The 17361-nt window shown below is 43.9% G+C and overlaps 1 protein-coding gene across 1 annotated transcript in view; it reads right to left on the reverse strand.

Annotated features, from left to right (window-relative positions):
* WTIP (WT1 interacting protein) overlaps positions 1 to 17361 on the reverse strand; it is a 238722-nt gene that overhangs the window by 47311 nt on the left and 174050 nt on the right. The window contains exon 4 of the mRNA XM_030204445.1: positions 7879 to 7941. Within this exon, the coding sequence (XP_030060305.1) occupies positions 7879 to 7941 (63 nt within the window). The remainder of the gene's footprint in view (positions 1 to 7878; positions 7942 to 17361) is intronic.

Raw genomic sequence — 17361 nt, forward strand, 5'->3', positions numbered from 1 at the left:
GATGTTATTCTGCTGTGTTTTAGGTCGAATATTTTTAATGTGCAAAACTCAATAGGAAGTAATGCTAAAATGTCAGTAACATCAACATAGCTTAAGATAATTAAATGTTGTTTAATAGTAATATGTAAGTATGACAAATAAATAAGTATGTAACATTTCTCATTGAAATTCAAAGAGGTTGCTGAGAAAACGGCAAAAAAATCTTAGGGGTTACTTTTTTTTTTTTTTTTTTACCTCACACAGTAGAATACCAGTGAGTACATCTTGCCTTTATCTTGCAACTTGCTCTGTTAGGGCCAGAGGTTGCCAAGTGTCAGTTTAATTAGTGACGGTCATTTAAAATCAAACAGAACATGACTCATTCATAAAAATAATTTCATGTCAATAAAAATGCCAAGTTACAGAGCTTGTGTCTTCTGTGCCATGAGCTCGGGGCCTATGATGCTGCAGTACTTGGGATTTGGGGACTATGCCTTGTTGCATTATGGGTAGACCGCAGCTTAATAGGTTCAGCTGTGCACAAAATAATTACCGTAAAATATGTGTAAGTAAAATATTTAGGCTGTCAGTAAAAATCTGGCAGACTGTTAGGAAAAAAATCATTTTTACAAGTTGCAGCCCTAATTAGGTTAGGGTGGTAACATGCATTACCTCCTGAAAGGCCTTTACACTGGCTTCCACATTAACATACTGTGTGCTGTTTACATCTGGCAGAATGATAAAATATGAGTGAGTCCAGCTTAAACAGCTGTTTTATTTTTGTCTGTCTGGCAGTGGCAGGTTACAGATGATATCATCAGGAATATATATATATATATATATATATATATATATATATATATATATATATATATATATATATACCGTTAAGCCCGTAAAAACGGGCTAGTATTGAAGCCCTCCTCTCTCCCCTGGCCTCACCCCGTCCACCGATCCTCCCCCCCATATCCAGTAACCCTCCTCTTTCCCTCGGCCTCCCCCCCTTCCTCCATGTCCAGCAACCCTCCTCTCTGCTCTGCTCTCACCCCATGTCCAGCAACCATGCCCTCTCGCCCCTGCCCTCCCCCCATGTCCAGCTACCCTCCTCGCCGCAGCTCCCTCCCCCCTCTGTGCCGGGCCCCCTGCACTGACCTGACAGCGTCTCTCACCTCTGTGTGGAAGCGCTGCAGATACGAAGGGGGGCGGGAGCGGCGGCGGGGATGGGGGGGAGGGTGGAGGTTGGTTCGCGCGATGTTTGTTTCCAGGCAGCGGCGGCATCCAACAGTCCGACTCCCTCTCTGTTCTGCTCTCTGACGTCATGACGCAAGGGCGGGACAGAGAGGGAAGTCTGTACTGCGCATTTGCAGGTGAGTCGGTCACTTGCCGTTTATATGTTTGACTAGCCGTTGAGCCTGTTAAAATGGGCTGGTGGGTCGCCACTGCCCCCTACCCCCCCGAGTTCGCCGCTGCCAGTACCCCCCCCCCCGAGTCGCCGTCGCCACCCTTCCACCCGGCCCGTCTCTTCGCTATTCAACTTACATCTCCACAACAGGCAGATCAGCTGAGCTCCTGTCGGTCTTCCTTCTCTGCCTGTGTCCCGCCTTCGTGTGACGTAACGTCGGCGAGGGCGGGACACAGGCAGGGAAGGAAGGCCAACGGCAGCTCAGCTGATCTGCCTGCTGCGGAGATGTAAGTTGAATAGCGAAGAGACGGGCCGGATGGAGGGCTGTCGGCAGCGGCGACTCCGGGAGGGGCACCGTAGCGGCAACCTCTGGGGGGGGAGCGGTGGCGACCTCGGCGGTTCCCTCCCCTTCGTGCAGTTTCCCTCTCTGTCCCGCCCCCCATCATCACCTATTGACGCGGGGGCGGGACAGAGAGGGAAGTCTCTACTGCGCATTTGCAAGTGAGTACGGTCACTCGGCATTTATATGTTTGATATATATATAAATATATATAAAATTGCATAGAACAAAAAGATAAAAAAGCAAAAGTAAATCTGCAATAATGAAACCATGGCCTCTCCACTGCCTGGAAGCTTGAATTTTAGGTTGACTTCCTGCTGCCTACACAGAAAAGCGAAACCCAAGACAAAATCCAAAGAGTAGTGGTGGACCAAAAAATCTTGACAGCCAAAAGTAAGATGTATATGACCCGACAGATATATAAAAATGGTAGAACTGATATTAAGTGTTAATCTCAACATAGAGACAGAGAATTCAATCAACACAGAAAGGGAATTAATTTAATTAGGATATGTATATATCATTTATTATCAGTTCCTTGATAGCAAACTTGTTGTACTTGTACCACATAATTTATAAGGACGTGCACAGATCAAATGTTTTTGGTCTGTTTTCAGTTTCTTTTGCCTTCTTAAATAAAATAAAATTTAATGAGTATTAAAACTTTTTAACATGCACGAAATGACAATTCACATTAAATCAATTTAGTGTGAAGTAAATTCTTTAAGGCACAGTAACAAACTGAATGTGTGCTAATGAATGCACATCCCTAATAATGTCTATAGACCCTTGTCATGTTGATTTTTTTTCTTTAGTTTAAATAGAATCTCTGAATATTAAGGCATAAATAATTAAACCACCCGTGAATAGAGGGGGGACAAGGTTCTATTTCTTGCCCTTAATTTGGTTGCTAGGCATGTTCACATCGATTTTTCAGGTCAAACGACCCCTGAAGCAGGTGCTGTGCAGGTCATTGATATACAAGACTGAGTCTGATGTACAAGATTGATCTACGCTGTGGAATAAAAAGACTTGTCCCGTTTTTGAAGGCTCTTGGTATCACCATTTATATTCTGCTCTTATCCAGAGCAGGTCCACTCTTATCCAGCACAGTGATTTATTTATTTTTTTGTTTGTTGCATTTGTATCCCACATTTTCCCACCTTTTTGCAGGCTCAATGTGGCTTACATTATGCCATAGTGGCGATCGCAATTTCCGGAATGAGAAATACAAAGTGGTATTGCATTAAAGTTCGTAAATGATAGAGTAAATTATAGAGTAAGTTAGAGATAATCAGTATATTTCCGGCGTGACAAATAAGGTGGCAGTGCATTAACGTTCATTAGTGACAGAGTGACTGAAGCAGTCAGGTATAGAGAGTTCGGTTTTGTCTGGTTCTGGAAAAGTTTCGTTGTCTGGTATTTAGGATGGATCATTGTGGCATGTCTTTTTGAAAAGGTTGGGTTTTAGTAATTTTCGGAAGATTGTTAGGTCGTGCATTGTCTTTATGACATTTGGTAGTGCTTTCCATAGTTGCGTGCTAATGTAGGAAAAGCTGGATGCATATGTTGATCTATATTTAAGTCCTTTGCAACTGGGGTTGTGGAGATTCAAGAATGTGCGTGCTGACCTTTTTGTGTTCCTGGTTGGTAAGTCTATGAGGTCTGACATATATAGCGGGGCCTCGCCGTGAATGATTTTGTGGACCAGGGTACAGATTTTGAACGCAATTCGTTCTTTTAGTGGGGAGCCAGTGTAGTTTTTCTCTTAGGGGTTTGGCGCTTTCGTATTTTGCTTTTCCAAATATGAGTCTAGCTGCTGTGTGATGAATGTCTAACTTCATTTTTTTTTTTTAATGTAGTGGTATTACACGAATAGGAGGAAATTCTATAACTGGGAACCTCCATTTAGGTGCCCTGATGTTATGTGATGGGCATCCAGATTCCATTATAGAATGCTGGCATAGCCTGGCATCACCATGCCTACTATATATAAATGCGGTAAGTTACTCACATAAATAGGAGCCATGCCCATTGCCCTCCCACATGTACTTCCCCATATATTTACAAGGTCACCAAAATTTGCGTATGCAAATTTAGGTACGCTCCCGATTTGCACGTGCAATTTAATAAAATAACGAGCCAAATAGTGCCAATAATTATCTTTTTAACAAGCAATTATTGACACTAATTAGATTTAATTGGTACTAATGCACATGAAGTTAGGTGCGGGATCTGCGCCTAAAATTTATGCACGGTTTAAAAAATAAAGGGGTGGGGAAATGGCAGGATCATGGGCGTTTCAGGATGGAACGGGAGGTGTGGTTTTGAGTTACGTGTGTAATTACAGAATATTGGTGCTCTGTGTGTAAATTTAGTCGTGGGCGTTTGTACCACATTTTCTTATTATATTTAATTTTACTTAATACTCATCTTAAGAATTAGAGCTCTTGATCTAGTCAGCTATAGGGACACTCTTCTCCGACATGGCACGTGTTTTGCTAAATGCTTTTTCAAGGAAGTCCCCTAACAGTTATCATCAGTCAACCTGCCGACGTGTTGCCAAATGTGGTCAAGTTCTCTACCAGGGACCACAGACCACAGTGCCTTCTAGAAGTCAGCTAATATGAACCCTAAATCCACCCACTGGGTGTCACTATTGCACAATAGCTGAGACTTCCTCTATCTCAAGAACATCTTATAAAATGGACACATAGAAGTCCATGCAGAGCAGTGGGTTGGGACCCAGGTTCAAACCCTACTTCAGCTGTTCGTGATTTTTTTTTTTAATTGTGAGCCCTTCAGGAACAGAAAAACACCTAATGTACATCATTTCAATAACCTTCAGGCTTTGCAGGTGTCTTATATTCAGGTAAAGTAGGTATTTTTCTGACTCTGGAAGGCTCACAATTAAAAAAAAAAAAAAGGAAGAGTTGAAGTGGGATTTGAACGTGGGTCCCTTGGTTCTTAATCCACTGCACTAATCATTAGGCTACTCCTCAGATCTGCCCACTGCTCTCTTAAGAATATCCATAGTACCTGAAGCTGTCATACAGCCTGGTATCCCTTGTTGGTTTTACATTCAGGTTCAGGGGTACAGCAACCTCTGGGGGTTTAAGAAGATGTGGGGCCTTAATTCCTTCAGTGGGCAGCTGCTCAATCAGAGCACATTTCTATAACCTAGACATAACAAGTACCAGGTCTAGATAACAACGTCCATCTTTTTAGATACGGACATCAGAGTTGAAAGGTCCATATTTTGGGCCCTCCCTAGCCCCTCCCATAACACACCTAGACCATGGCCTCTTGCAATATGGATGTCCATAAACCATTATTAAGATGGACTTGGGGGAAAATCCACTGCTAATTTCTAGGATAAGCAGCATAAAATGTATTGTACTTTTTTGGGGATCTTGCCAGGTACTTATAACCTGGATTGGCCACTGTTGGAAACAAGATGCTGGGCTTGAAGGACCTTTGACCAGTATGGCAAAGCTTATGTTCTTATGACGTACTGCAGTGTTAGACGTCCTTATCTTGTCTTTGTAAAATTGGGATTTGGACATCCATGCAATATAGACATCTAAATGCCAGTTTTCAAACATCCAAAATAAGAATAGAGCTTCTAAAATAACCACTTTTATCTCCTTAGTGTTTCCCGATGAAACACTTGCCCATTCAAAACCGGGATTATTGAAAGCTCCTATTTTTATTAGGTTGCAAACTCTTGTTAGCTTTCTTAAACTTTGCTAGAATTTTTCTGTCTCTTTCTTGATCCTGTCATGTGTGTGGTAGAATATCCCCACTACTACATTCTTTGTCACACATGGAATTTTGTACACAAGATTCCACAGTGCATTTGGTTTCTTGCAGGACATTTATTCTACTTGACTCTATGCTGTCAACAACATTTAGCGCTACCCTTCTACCAATTTAGTCTGCCTAATCATTTCAATACAGTTTATATCCTGGTATCACAGTGTCCCATTGGTTATCCTTCTCCATTTACTCTGACTCACCAATCTTATGTTTTAGACTTCTGACGTTCATATACAGTTTGACAGTAACACTTTACAGTTTTGGAGAAGCTCTCATTGGGACCCTTTTACTAAGCCGCGTAAGCGTCTATGTGCGCCCAACGCACGCCAAAATGGAGTTACCGCCTGACTACCGCGTGGCTCTTGTGGTAATTTCATTTTTGGCACGCATCCGATACGAGCGTCTGAAAAATATTTTTTATTTTCGGGCGCGCGTAACGGACGTGCGCCAAGTGGCATCTGGCATGTGTAGATCATTACCGCCCAGTTACCACGTGAATCTTTACTGCTAGGTTAATGGCTGGCGGTAAGGTCTCAGACCCAAAATGGACACGTGGCAATTTTCATTTTGCCGCACGACCATTTTCGGTAAAAATATTTTAAAAAGGCCTTTTTTACAGACCTGCTAAAAAAATGGATCGGTGCGTGCCCAAAAACCGTGCCTACACTACTGCAAGCCATTTTTCAGTGCGCCTTTGTAAAACGACCCCATAGACTAGTTTAAGATTATTTTATTTTTATTTTATTTTATTATATTTATGATCAATTACTTGATGAGAGCAGAACATGCAAAACGAACCACTGGAGTTGTTCAGTCATTCACATGCAACTTTAGCACTGTTTTACAGAACATAACATGTATCAGATTTAAAGACAAAAATCTGGGCAGTAGCTCAGTAGAAGATTAGTCACATGTTGGCTGGTTAAATGATTAATTAAATAAAGCCATAAGTGGTATGATGGGAATATTTCTCTGTTCCAAGTTCTCTATTTGGCTATGGAAGATGTCATATTTCACTGTACATATGACATTAAAACATGACAGGCTACAATTTTACGAAACTCCCTTCTGATTATACTATTTTGAAATACAGACCCCAGCATGTTAGGATCAAGGAGCCTTCATTTGTTAAGTAGTTTTCCAGAATACAGATTTTGTGTTTCTCTTTCCAATGTTTTACTTGCCTCCTTGTAAATATTCAACATTTGACAAGTAGGAATAGGGCATAGGAGATATGATAGAGGTCTATAAAATAATGAGTGGAGTGGAAAGGGTAGACGTGAAGCATCTGTATACTCTTTCCAAAAATATTAGGGAGCATTCAATGAAGCTACAAAGTAGTAAATTTAAAACGAATCAGAGAAAATCTTTCTTCACTCAACATATAATTAAACTCTGGAATTCATTACCAGAGAATGTGGTAAAGGCGGTTAGCTTAGCGGGGTTTTAAAAAGGTTTGGACGGCTTTCTAAAGGAAAAGTCCATAGACCATTATTAAAATGGACTTGGGGAAAATCCACTGCTTATTTCTGGGAAAAAGCAGCATGAAATGTTTTGTACTCTTTGGGGATCTTGCCAGGTATTTGTGACCTGGATTGGCCACTGTTGGAAACAGGATGCTGGGCTTATGGAACCTTTGGTCTGTCCCAGTACGGCAATACTTATGTACTTATGAGTTCTTAGTCTCATGACATGGGTACTCAGCAGAATTCTCCTCCATCTTTTTTCCTCCTCTTCAGTGTTCTTTTTTTCTGTTCTCTTCCTCCTTACTTCCTCTTTTCCCCTTTTCCCTTTATGCATTTTATTATTGTCAAAACTGCATTGGTTGTACTTCAGAAAGGGTATATCAAAGTCAAAATAAAAAACAAACAAAAACACCTGCTGCTTTAGGCTTTCACCTCAGTTGGAATTAACCTTTTCTGGACTGCAGCCCTATGAGTCTTTGTACAATATGGGGATTGCAACTCCCCTCCCCACCCTATTTTACAGTCCCTTCCCAGCAGCATTGTAGTTCTCTACCAGGGACCACAGAGCCTTCTAGAAGTCAACTAATATGAAAATCCAGCCACTGGGTGTCGCTATTGCACAATGAATGAGACTCCCTCTATCTCAAGAGCTTTTGCAGCATACCTAGCCCTAGCTGCCTGAGGAAACAGAGCATCTGGGCCAGGAATCATACACAGCCACCACCACATGGCCACTGAGCTGGCCCTCACATTTTTGTTCCTCGTTCTTTTAGTTAAGATTACTTAAAATCTTTATAGCAATAACCAGTTCACTGACAAGGGCAGGTCAGAAAGCAGAAAATGCTAAGATATACTTCTGTTAAAGGACTTACCATTTCCATTATCAGATGTCCACAAACAAAACACTTGTCTGCTGTTTGTTGAAAACCTGAGTACTGTTCAAAAAGGAAAATAAAAACTTGTTAATAGCAGGCCATTGGCTAGATACATGTCACAAGTTTTGCAAGCACATCTTTCATGTGAGCAGAAAAATAAAATTATAGCGCTATCACCTGAGGACAACAAATTTTCAATACATTGAGCAGGCCAATGTTGATCAGTTACTGAGTAAAGCAAATGAACAGTGGAATATGAAATATACTTCACATTAAGACATAATGGGGGTAAAGAGCAATGGATTTGATATACCACTTTTCTGTGGTACAACCAAAGCAGTGGCGTAGCTACAGGGGGGCCTTGGGGGCCTGGGCCCCCCCAAATTAGATCCGGGGGCACCTGGTTTGGCTGGCAGGAGTCCTCAGCCCCTGCGCATTGCCTGCCCTGCTTGCTCTTATGTCACCAGCCAAGGTATATGGGGTTGCAGCAGGGAGGCAGGCCAAATTGTGCCCCCCCCCCCCCACACACTCTGGGCTCTAGAACCATCCCCCCCCAAACATTGAGGTCCGGCTATGCCCCTGGCCCATATTCATTGCAGACTTATCCTGGAATCTTACTACTATTTGGGTTTCTGCCAGGTACTTGTGACCTGGATTGGTCACTGTTGGAAATAGTAGACCACTGGTCTGACCCAGTGTGGCTGCTCTTATGTTCTTAAGTTATATAGATACGTTTTTTGGTTTTTTTACATTTGTACCCCGCGCTTTCCCACTCATGGCAGGCTCAATGCGGCTTACATGGGGGCAATGGAGGGTTAAGTGACTTGCCCAGAGTCACAAGGAGCTGCCTGTGCCTGAAGTGGGAATCGAACTCAGTTCCTCAGTTCCCCAGGACCAAAGTCCACCACCCTAACCACTAGGCCACTCCTCCACTGTTGCTACTATTTGAGATTCTACATGGAATGTTGCTATTCCACTAGTAACATTCCATGTAGAAGTCGGCCCTTGCAGATCACCAATGTGGCCGCGCAGGCTTCTGCTTCTGTGAGTCTGACGTCCTGCACGTACGTGCAGGACGTCAGACTCACAGAAACAGAAGCCTGCGCAGCCTTCTACATGGAATGTTGCTAGTGGAATAGCAACATTCCATGTAGAATCTCCAGTAGTAGCAACATTCCATGTAGAATCTCCAATAGTATCTATTTTATTTTTGTTACATTTGTACCCTGCGCTTTCCCACTCATGGCAGGCTCAATGCGGCTTACATGGGGGCAATGGAGGGTTAAGTGACTTGCCCAGAGTCACAAGGAGCTGCCTGTGCCTGAAGTGGGAATTGAACTCAGTTCCTCAGTTCCCCAGGAGCAAAGTCCACCACCCTAACCACTAGGTCACTCCTCCACTCCAAGTTGCCCTACATATCCAGATAAAGTTATTTGGATAACTCTATACCTACTATTTGTGCAGCATGCCTTATCCCTAGTAACTTTGTTCAGATAGCACTGGATATTTTTATTTATTTATTTATTTGCTGCATTTGTACCCCACATTTTCCCACCTATTTGCAGGCTCTATGTGGCTTACACTATGTTGCAAAAGGTATAATCATAAACAGAGTAAGAGGTGTGGTCTAATTTAACATATTACTGTGTAAGAAATTAGGTAGATTGGTCAGTAGAATTATTTACATAACCCAAAATAAAACAGGTAAGATATAATGACCAATAGTGATAATGTGATATCAGCACAGCCCATAGTAAAACCATATCCCATAACTCCCCCAGCACTGTCTCTTTTTACACACCCAGCCAAGTCTTTGATTATCAACTCCAGAATTAATGTCTCCTCTCAAACTAGGGCAACTGCAAGAACAGGATCGCCTTTCCAGGCATCACTGCCTTTATCACAGAATTAATCCTGTAGTGCAGGCATTAACTACAGTTCCTGCATTGTAAGCCAGCTAGAGCTTGGATTTAGAAAGGCGAGTAATGAATTCTAAAATCCAGCTCCAAATAACAAATTGAGTGGGGACAGAAACCGTATCTGGAAACAGAAAGACATTTGTACAGTCACAGAGATTCAGTTCTTCTGGTAATATGCAGAGCTGGACTTCCCACTAACTAATGCAGGCACCTGCCTAGGGACACCTTCTGTATGGAGGGTGATGTGTGCTTTAGGGGGAGGGGGTTCAAGAGAAGAGAGGGTCTCCTACAGGTAGAAGATGGAAGCCCTGTTTCTGCATGCCACCTGGGGAGCTTGATATGAAGGTTCACTTTGCCTGTCCCTACCACAGCAACTCTTGGCAAATGAGAGAACTTAAATCCAATATTATAGCAGGACTCCACTGTCTTGTTTAGGTCTTTTCAATTTGTATTGAATTTGTCCTCTATTGTTGGTTTGTGTTTTCTGCTTGGTTTTGGGCCTACTTGTTTAGACCACAGTGGCCTTGTCATTAAGCAATAAATGTAACTAATAAATAATAAAAATAATAATTTTTATTGTATGCCAACACCAGTGGTGTGCTGGTAAATATTTAACAACAGTCTCGCTGCCCTTTCCTTACCAAGCTTCGCAGGAAGAAAACCCTGGGAACCCCACTCTCATCCCATGGCACATTCACTCTTTAACTCTGCCCCCAACCCCATCCGCCCACCCCATGACACATTCACCGTTTTACTCTGCTCCACCCCCACCCAAGGCACACTCACCCTATCTGTCTGCTCACAACCCCCCCCCCCCCATTGGCACATCACCCCTCTTATCTACCCCCAAACCCCCTTCCCATGGCACAGTGGCGCACACACCCCTTTTGCTATCCTTCTTAGTAATCCTACTTATCTGTTCCCTTCTCCATTAATGCCAACTCCAGACTTCGTGCCTTCTGTCTCGCTGCACCCTACGCCTGGAATAAACTTCCTGAGCCCCTACGTCTTGCCCCATCCTTGGTAACCTTTAAATCTAGACTGAAAGCCCACCTCTTTAACATTGCTTTTGACTCGTAACCACTCGCCTCCACCTACCCTCCTTCCTGTACACATTAATTGATTTGCTTACTTTATTTTTTGTCTATTAGATTGTAAGCTCTTTGAGCAGGGACTGTCTTTCTTCTATGTTTGTGCAGCGCTGTGTACGCCTTGTAGCGCTATAGAAATGCTAAATAGTAGTAGTAGTATCTCCCCTTAATTATGTCTAAGAATGTATCAGAGCTTTTTTGTAGTTTCATGAGGTTGACTTTAGCACTTCTTCTGAGGAGCTTGATGCAACCATGTCCCACTCCTGCCATCCTCCATCCTGCAAGTCAGTACTTTCTTCCTCTTACAACACAGTTAAACCCTAGGGCTGGTTTGAGACACTGGCTCAGCTCCCCCCCCCCCCCCCCCCCCCCAACGGTGTTTACCTGTAAAGGCATCTTACTCCCCTCCAGAGGCTGCTTCCCACCACCGCAGTCAGTTCCCGTGACATAACTTCCTGTTGCCGCAGGGGTTGAATGTGGCAGTGGGAAGGCTTTGGGAGCGGCGTCGTCAGCAGTGTGTGAAATGCTACTGCTAGCGGCGACCTCTGAAGGGGAGAAAGAGATGCCTTTTCAAGTAAACACGGGGGGAGGGCTTAGCTGCCGGACCACGGTGGGGTGTGAGAGAGGGATATACACTCTCTCTTCCCCTCCCCCACTGGCTATAGAAAGGAGGAAGTGACCCGCTGCACAATGGGTCACTTCCTCCTCCTGTGCCGACTTAGATCCAATTGTTTATGTGAACTGCGGCATCTCGGTTCACATAAACAGTTGGGTCTAAGCTGGCGCAGGAGGGAAGAAGTGACCTGCTGTGCAGCAGGTCACTTCCTTCTCTTCTTGTCCCACAACCTGTACCAGAGGGCTCAAGGAGTGGCCTAGTGGTTAGGGTTGTGGACTTTGGTCCTGGGGAACTGAGGAACTGAGTTCGATTCCCACTTCAGGCACAGGCAGCTCCTTGTGACTCTGGGCAAGTCACTTAACCCTCCATTGCCCCAGGTACAAATAAGTACCTGTAATATGTAAGCCGCATTGAGCCTGCCATGAGTGGGAAAGCGTGGGGTACAAATGTAACAAAAAAACAAAACAAAACAACCGGCTTGCAAAATTCAAACTGGCACCAGCACACCACTGGCCAACACCCATGGTACATCCAAGAGAACAGCTTGAGATTAAAGTAGTTCTATGATAGGCTACGTCCTCTCCTCATTACCTCAGTGTAACTTGGAAGCAGAGAAACATCTGGAAACTGCGAGGGCTTATAGACTCCCCTGTCTTGTGTCCCTTTATTGAAAAGGAGGGTTTAAAGAACTTTAAAAAAAATAATAATTGTGAACCAGATACGCGATTATTTTATTGACGTGTCTGGGTTTCTGAATCGTCCCAAACAACTGTAAGATTCAACTAGCAACCTCTAAATGGATAAATAAATAACAATGCAAAATCTGAAATATGATCAGAAAATGCATATCAAAGGGTAGACAATAATTGAATACACATTTCCTGGTAAACTGCTGTTAGATTATTGCCCATCCTGTGTGTGTATAGGAACAATGTGTGATTTTTACCCAGGTGCTTCAGTGTTACTGGGGTGGGAGTAAAGGCAGGGAAGGGAAGTTGGCACATTGTCTTAACCATGCACCTACTTTTCCTAAAAAAAAAAAAGAAAAAAAAAGTACCTACAGAAAAGCAGGTTGACATTTGTGCTGCTACTTTGAGGTGCAGTAGTTAAGAGAAAACTACACATGTGAATTATGGTGGCAAACTTATCTAGCTGCAGAATTTGCCTCACCATGGGTGGTTTGATTATTTATGCCTTAATATTCAGTGATGCTATTTAAAGAAAAAAAAGTTTGTTACTGCGCCTTAAAGAATTTACTGCACATAACGCCTATGTTTACTAAGGCGCGCTATGGGCACGTTAGCGTTTTTAATGCATGTAAATGGGTTACGCGTGTTAAACGCTAATGCGCCCATAGAAAAGTATATGTGTGTTAGCGTTTAACACACCTTAAAATTAAAGGTGCGTTAGAAACGCTAATGCACCTTAGTAAACGTACCCCTAAATTGATTTAATGTGCATTGTCATTTGGTGCATGTAAAAAAGCTTTAGTACTGATTAAATTTTTTTTTATTTAAGAAGGCAAAAGAAACTGAAAACAAACCAAAAACATTTGATCTGTGCACGTCCTTATAAATTATATGGTACAAGTACAACAAGTTTGCTATCAAGGAGCTGATAATAAATTATATATACACATCCTAATTAAATTAATTCCCTTTCTGTGATGATTCAATTCTCTGTCTCTTTGTTGCGATTAACACTTAATATCTGTTCTACTATTTTTATATATGTGATTCTGGGCTCGCCCAGTGGTCCAGCGACCGTGCTCCACCGTTCAGATAGATATAAATCTGGTCCTACCCAATAACAGTTCAGGTTCCAGGACAGCTGGAGCTAATTACACAGTAGAGGCAACATTCAAGCCCATAGGGAGAAAATGCCAGCCATCACTCAATGGCGACACTTAACCCTGGATTCTATAAAGGTTGCCTAAATTTGGGCACAGATCCAAGACGAATGCACAAAATAGTTAATGAGCCACTAGCAATCAATTATTGATGTTAATTGGCCCTAATTAGGACTTACAATTGGATCTGCCTATGCGCTATGCTATAACACTGTGCGCCTAACTTATCTTGTGCACAACTCAAAAGGAGGCATGGCCATGAGAGAGACATGGACGGGGTCAGGGGCATTCTCAAACTTTGGGTGCAGTGTTATAGAACAGGGCTTTTTACATGCCCACTTGCTATGAGGTGCATGTCAGTGCTTCCTCCAGGTTTCAGCAGGAATAAGTCCTCGTGCCCCCGGATTCTACACAGCGTGCCTAGAGATCCGTAGCAAGATTCAGACGTATTCTATAACAACGCGTGTAACTTAATTGGCTTAACAAGCTAATCAGCATTGATAACAGCACGTAACAAGCAACAATAAGCACTAACAGGCAATAATTACGCGCACAACTCACTAAGCATATTCTATAATAAACTGCGCCCAAATTCTAATGCACGCAGTTCAAAAGAGGCGAGGAAATGGGCGTTTTGTGGGTATTCCAAAATTTATGCACATAGTTATAGGACATGGCCCACTGTGCGTAAATCTACACGCAGGGATTTACGCCACGTTTTCATTGATGTAAATGGAGGCGCGTAGTTTTAGGCACTGGGACATTAACTAAGCGTATTCTGTATACCGCACCAAAACCTAGGCTCTGCCTATAGAATACGCTTAGGCGGAAATGTTTTCCACGTGGATTTTTTTTAGGCGTCTTATATAGAATCTGCCCTTAATCGCCCTTTATAGAATAGTGCCTAGCATGGATTCTCTTCAGCGCCTACATCTGAGTGCCATTTACTGAATCTGGCCCCTGGTATCATAGGGAATCATAGTCTGTGGCTTCCAGCCATGGCTGATTGGATTAGGAAAATATTTATTTATTTATTTATTGCATTTGTATCCCACATTTTCCCACCTATTTGCAGTCTCAATGTGGATTACAGAGTTTGTTATGACATTGTCATTACATGATATCAGATACACTTAGTGTTATGTAGAGATTAAGAAAGGGAAGAGAGAAAAAAAGGTGTCAGGTAGGTGTCATATGTGAATATGAGGGAGAAAAATCCCAGGTAGCTGGGAATGAAGGTTTATGATCCACCAGCTGAATTGATGATGAAAAGAGCAGGAGGTAACGGCAGAGCCAAAACTATATATATTATTATGTGTCAGTCAGTCAGACTGCAACAGTAATTGTAATTTATACTGATCCATTCTTCAATAAATAACTTTAACCTGAGCTCTGGGTTATTGTCTTGCTTAGTAATAGTATTCACCATTAATCAATATCAAGCTAAATATCCCTTTTCATTCCTTATCAAATGACAGCCAGATGGTACTGTTAAATTCATCCTGACAGGACTTCAGAATTAGGCAGCCTTGTGCCATTGTTAAGCTTCTGCCGTCTGTTCTGCTAGGACCTCCCCACCTGTTTCCAGATACCCCTGAGGTCAGGGTCCCAGGAAGTGGTTGGGTCAGATGCTGACTCAGACACAGTACACTCAGGGAGCCTTCAGGGCAGAGTCTTTTGTTGAAATAAGAATAGGGAAAGCAGAAAAGCAAATACCTCCTGCTGAAAGTGCAGCCTAGATTTTCATTAGTTTACTTTCACATGGTTTGGGACCATGGACAAGGCCCAATGAGCGTTCTGTAATGCATAGTGCTGGATGTCTTAGCTTATGTGGGTTTTAGCATGCTGAAAATATTTAGATTAATTTCTTCCGATCTGTTCCTGAACACTATACAAATGGAAGAATTCTCAGACATGATTGATGTTAACGAGTTGATCTGGGCTCTTCAGCATAGGTGTATTCAGCTACAGAATTTGTCTATGAAATCAGGAGAGAGACCTTGGGGTCATAATAGTGTCTCAGGATGTCAAGGTAGCAAAACAATGAGATGGGGCCGTGACCATAGCCGGACAGATGCTAGACTGCATGGAAGGAAGCACAACCAGCAGAAAAAAAAAGGATGTGATAGAGCCCCTGTACAGATCATTGGAGATACCACACTTGACGTACTGTGTTTAGTTTTGGAGTCCATATCTTGCTAATAAGTTTTCCGTTTTCTAGTCTTTTACCTGTGGTGCTTTCTTTCTCAGCTGGAGATGCTTAAAACAAACAATATTCCTGATTTGAATGAAGTGGAGAACCTGTGAAGCCCAAATTAAATTTATATAAAAAGTGTTTTTGTTTTTTAAAATTAAGACAGATGAAGACTATTCATCCATACTTCCATGAAAGCCAATTTGCAGTGTTGGTGCAGACTTTGGTTATATCTCAGTTGGACTATTCTCAGTGGCGTAGGAAGGGGGGGGGCAGGGGGGGGGTGGCCCGTCCCGGGTGCACGCCGCTGGGGGGTGTCGGCTCCGCGCTGGTGCACTGCCCCGGAACAGGTTACTTCCTGTTCCGGGACAGAAAGAGCAGTGAACCAGCGCGGAGCCAACACACCCCAGCAACGTGCAGTCGGGGCGGATCAGCCCTCCCGCCTGTCCCTCGCCGCAGGTATGCGCTCCGGGGGGGGGGGGGGGGAGGTGCGCTCCAGCGGGAGGAGGGTGCGCCGTGCTGCACCCGGAGGGGGGGGGGGTGTGCAGCGGCAACCCGCCCCGGGTGTCAGCTCCCCTCGCTACGGCTCTGACTATTCTAACTCTTTGTATTCTGGGATTTCAGATATTCTCATGAAAAGAAACAGTTGGAAAGAAAAGGTTTGATCATGTTTCTATAGGCAGAGCCTAGGTTTTGGTGCGGTATACAACCCAGGTCCACCACACATGTCCTCGTCCTCGTCTCATCTATGCAAACGTTCCCGCGATATCTCCAATCTCATCCCCATTCCCCTCCTCCCCCCTTCCTCCCTCCCCTTCTCGTGTGCCCTATGGAATGCCCACTCAATCTGCAACAAACTTACCTTCACCCATGATCTCTTCATTTCCCATTCCCTCCACCTGCTCACCCTAACCGAAACCTGGCTCACCCCCGATGACTCTGCCTCAGTCGCAGCCCTTTGCCACGGAGGCTACCTTTTCTCCCATTCGCCCCGCTCAGCTAACCGCGGTGGTGGCGTTGGCCTACTACTTTCGCCCTCCTGCAGTTTTCAACCCCTCCTCCTACCACAGTCTCACTGCTTCTCATCCTTTGAAGTCCATTCCATCCGTCTATTCTACCCGCTGCCACTCCGAGTTGCAGTCATCTACCGCCCCCCTGACAAGTCCCTCCCTTCCTTCCTTCCTTACTGACTTCGATGCCTGGCTCTCCGTTTTTCTTGAGCCCTCATCCCCATCCCTCATTCTTGGTGACTTCAACATACACACTGATAACCCATCCAATTCATACACTTCTCAATTCCTCACCCTAACCTCCTCCTTCAACCTCCAACTGAGCTCCACCACCCCTACTCACGAATCTGGTCACTGTCTTGATCTCATCCTCTCTTCTACCTGCTCGCCCTCTAATCTCTGCGTCTCTGCTCTGCCCATTTCTGACCATCACCTGATCACATTCACACTTCATCACCCTCCCCCTCAGTCCCGCCCAACACTAACCACTACCTCCAGGAATCTCCAGGCTGTTGACCCCCCCACCTTATCTGCTAGTATCTCTGATCTCCTCCCGTCCATCACGTCCTCCGAGTCCGTCGATAAGGCTGTTTCCAACTACAATGCCACTCTCTCCTCCGCCCTAGACACCCTTGCACCATCTGTTTCCCATCCCACAAGGCGCACTACTCCCCAGCCCTGGCTTAACCCTTGCACCCGTTACCTTCGCTCCTGCTCCCGATCGGCTGAACGCCTATGGAGAAAATCTCGCACCCATACTGACTTCATTCACTACAAATTCATGCTATCCTCTTTCCAGTC

This window comes from Microcaecilia unicolor, chromosome 5 (assembly GCF_901765095.1).
Source record: "Microcaecilia unicolor chromosome 5, aMicUni1.1, whole genome shotgun sequence".
NCBI classification, from domain to species: domain Eukaryota; kingdom Metazoa; phylum Chordata; class Amphibia; order Gymnophiona; family Siphonopidae; genus Microcaecilia; species Microcaecilia unicolor.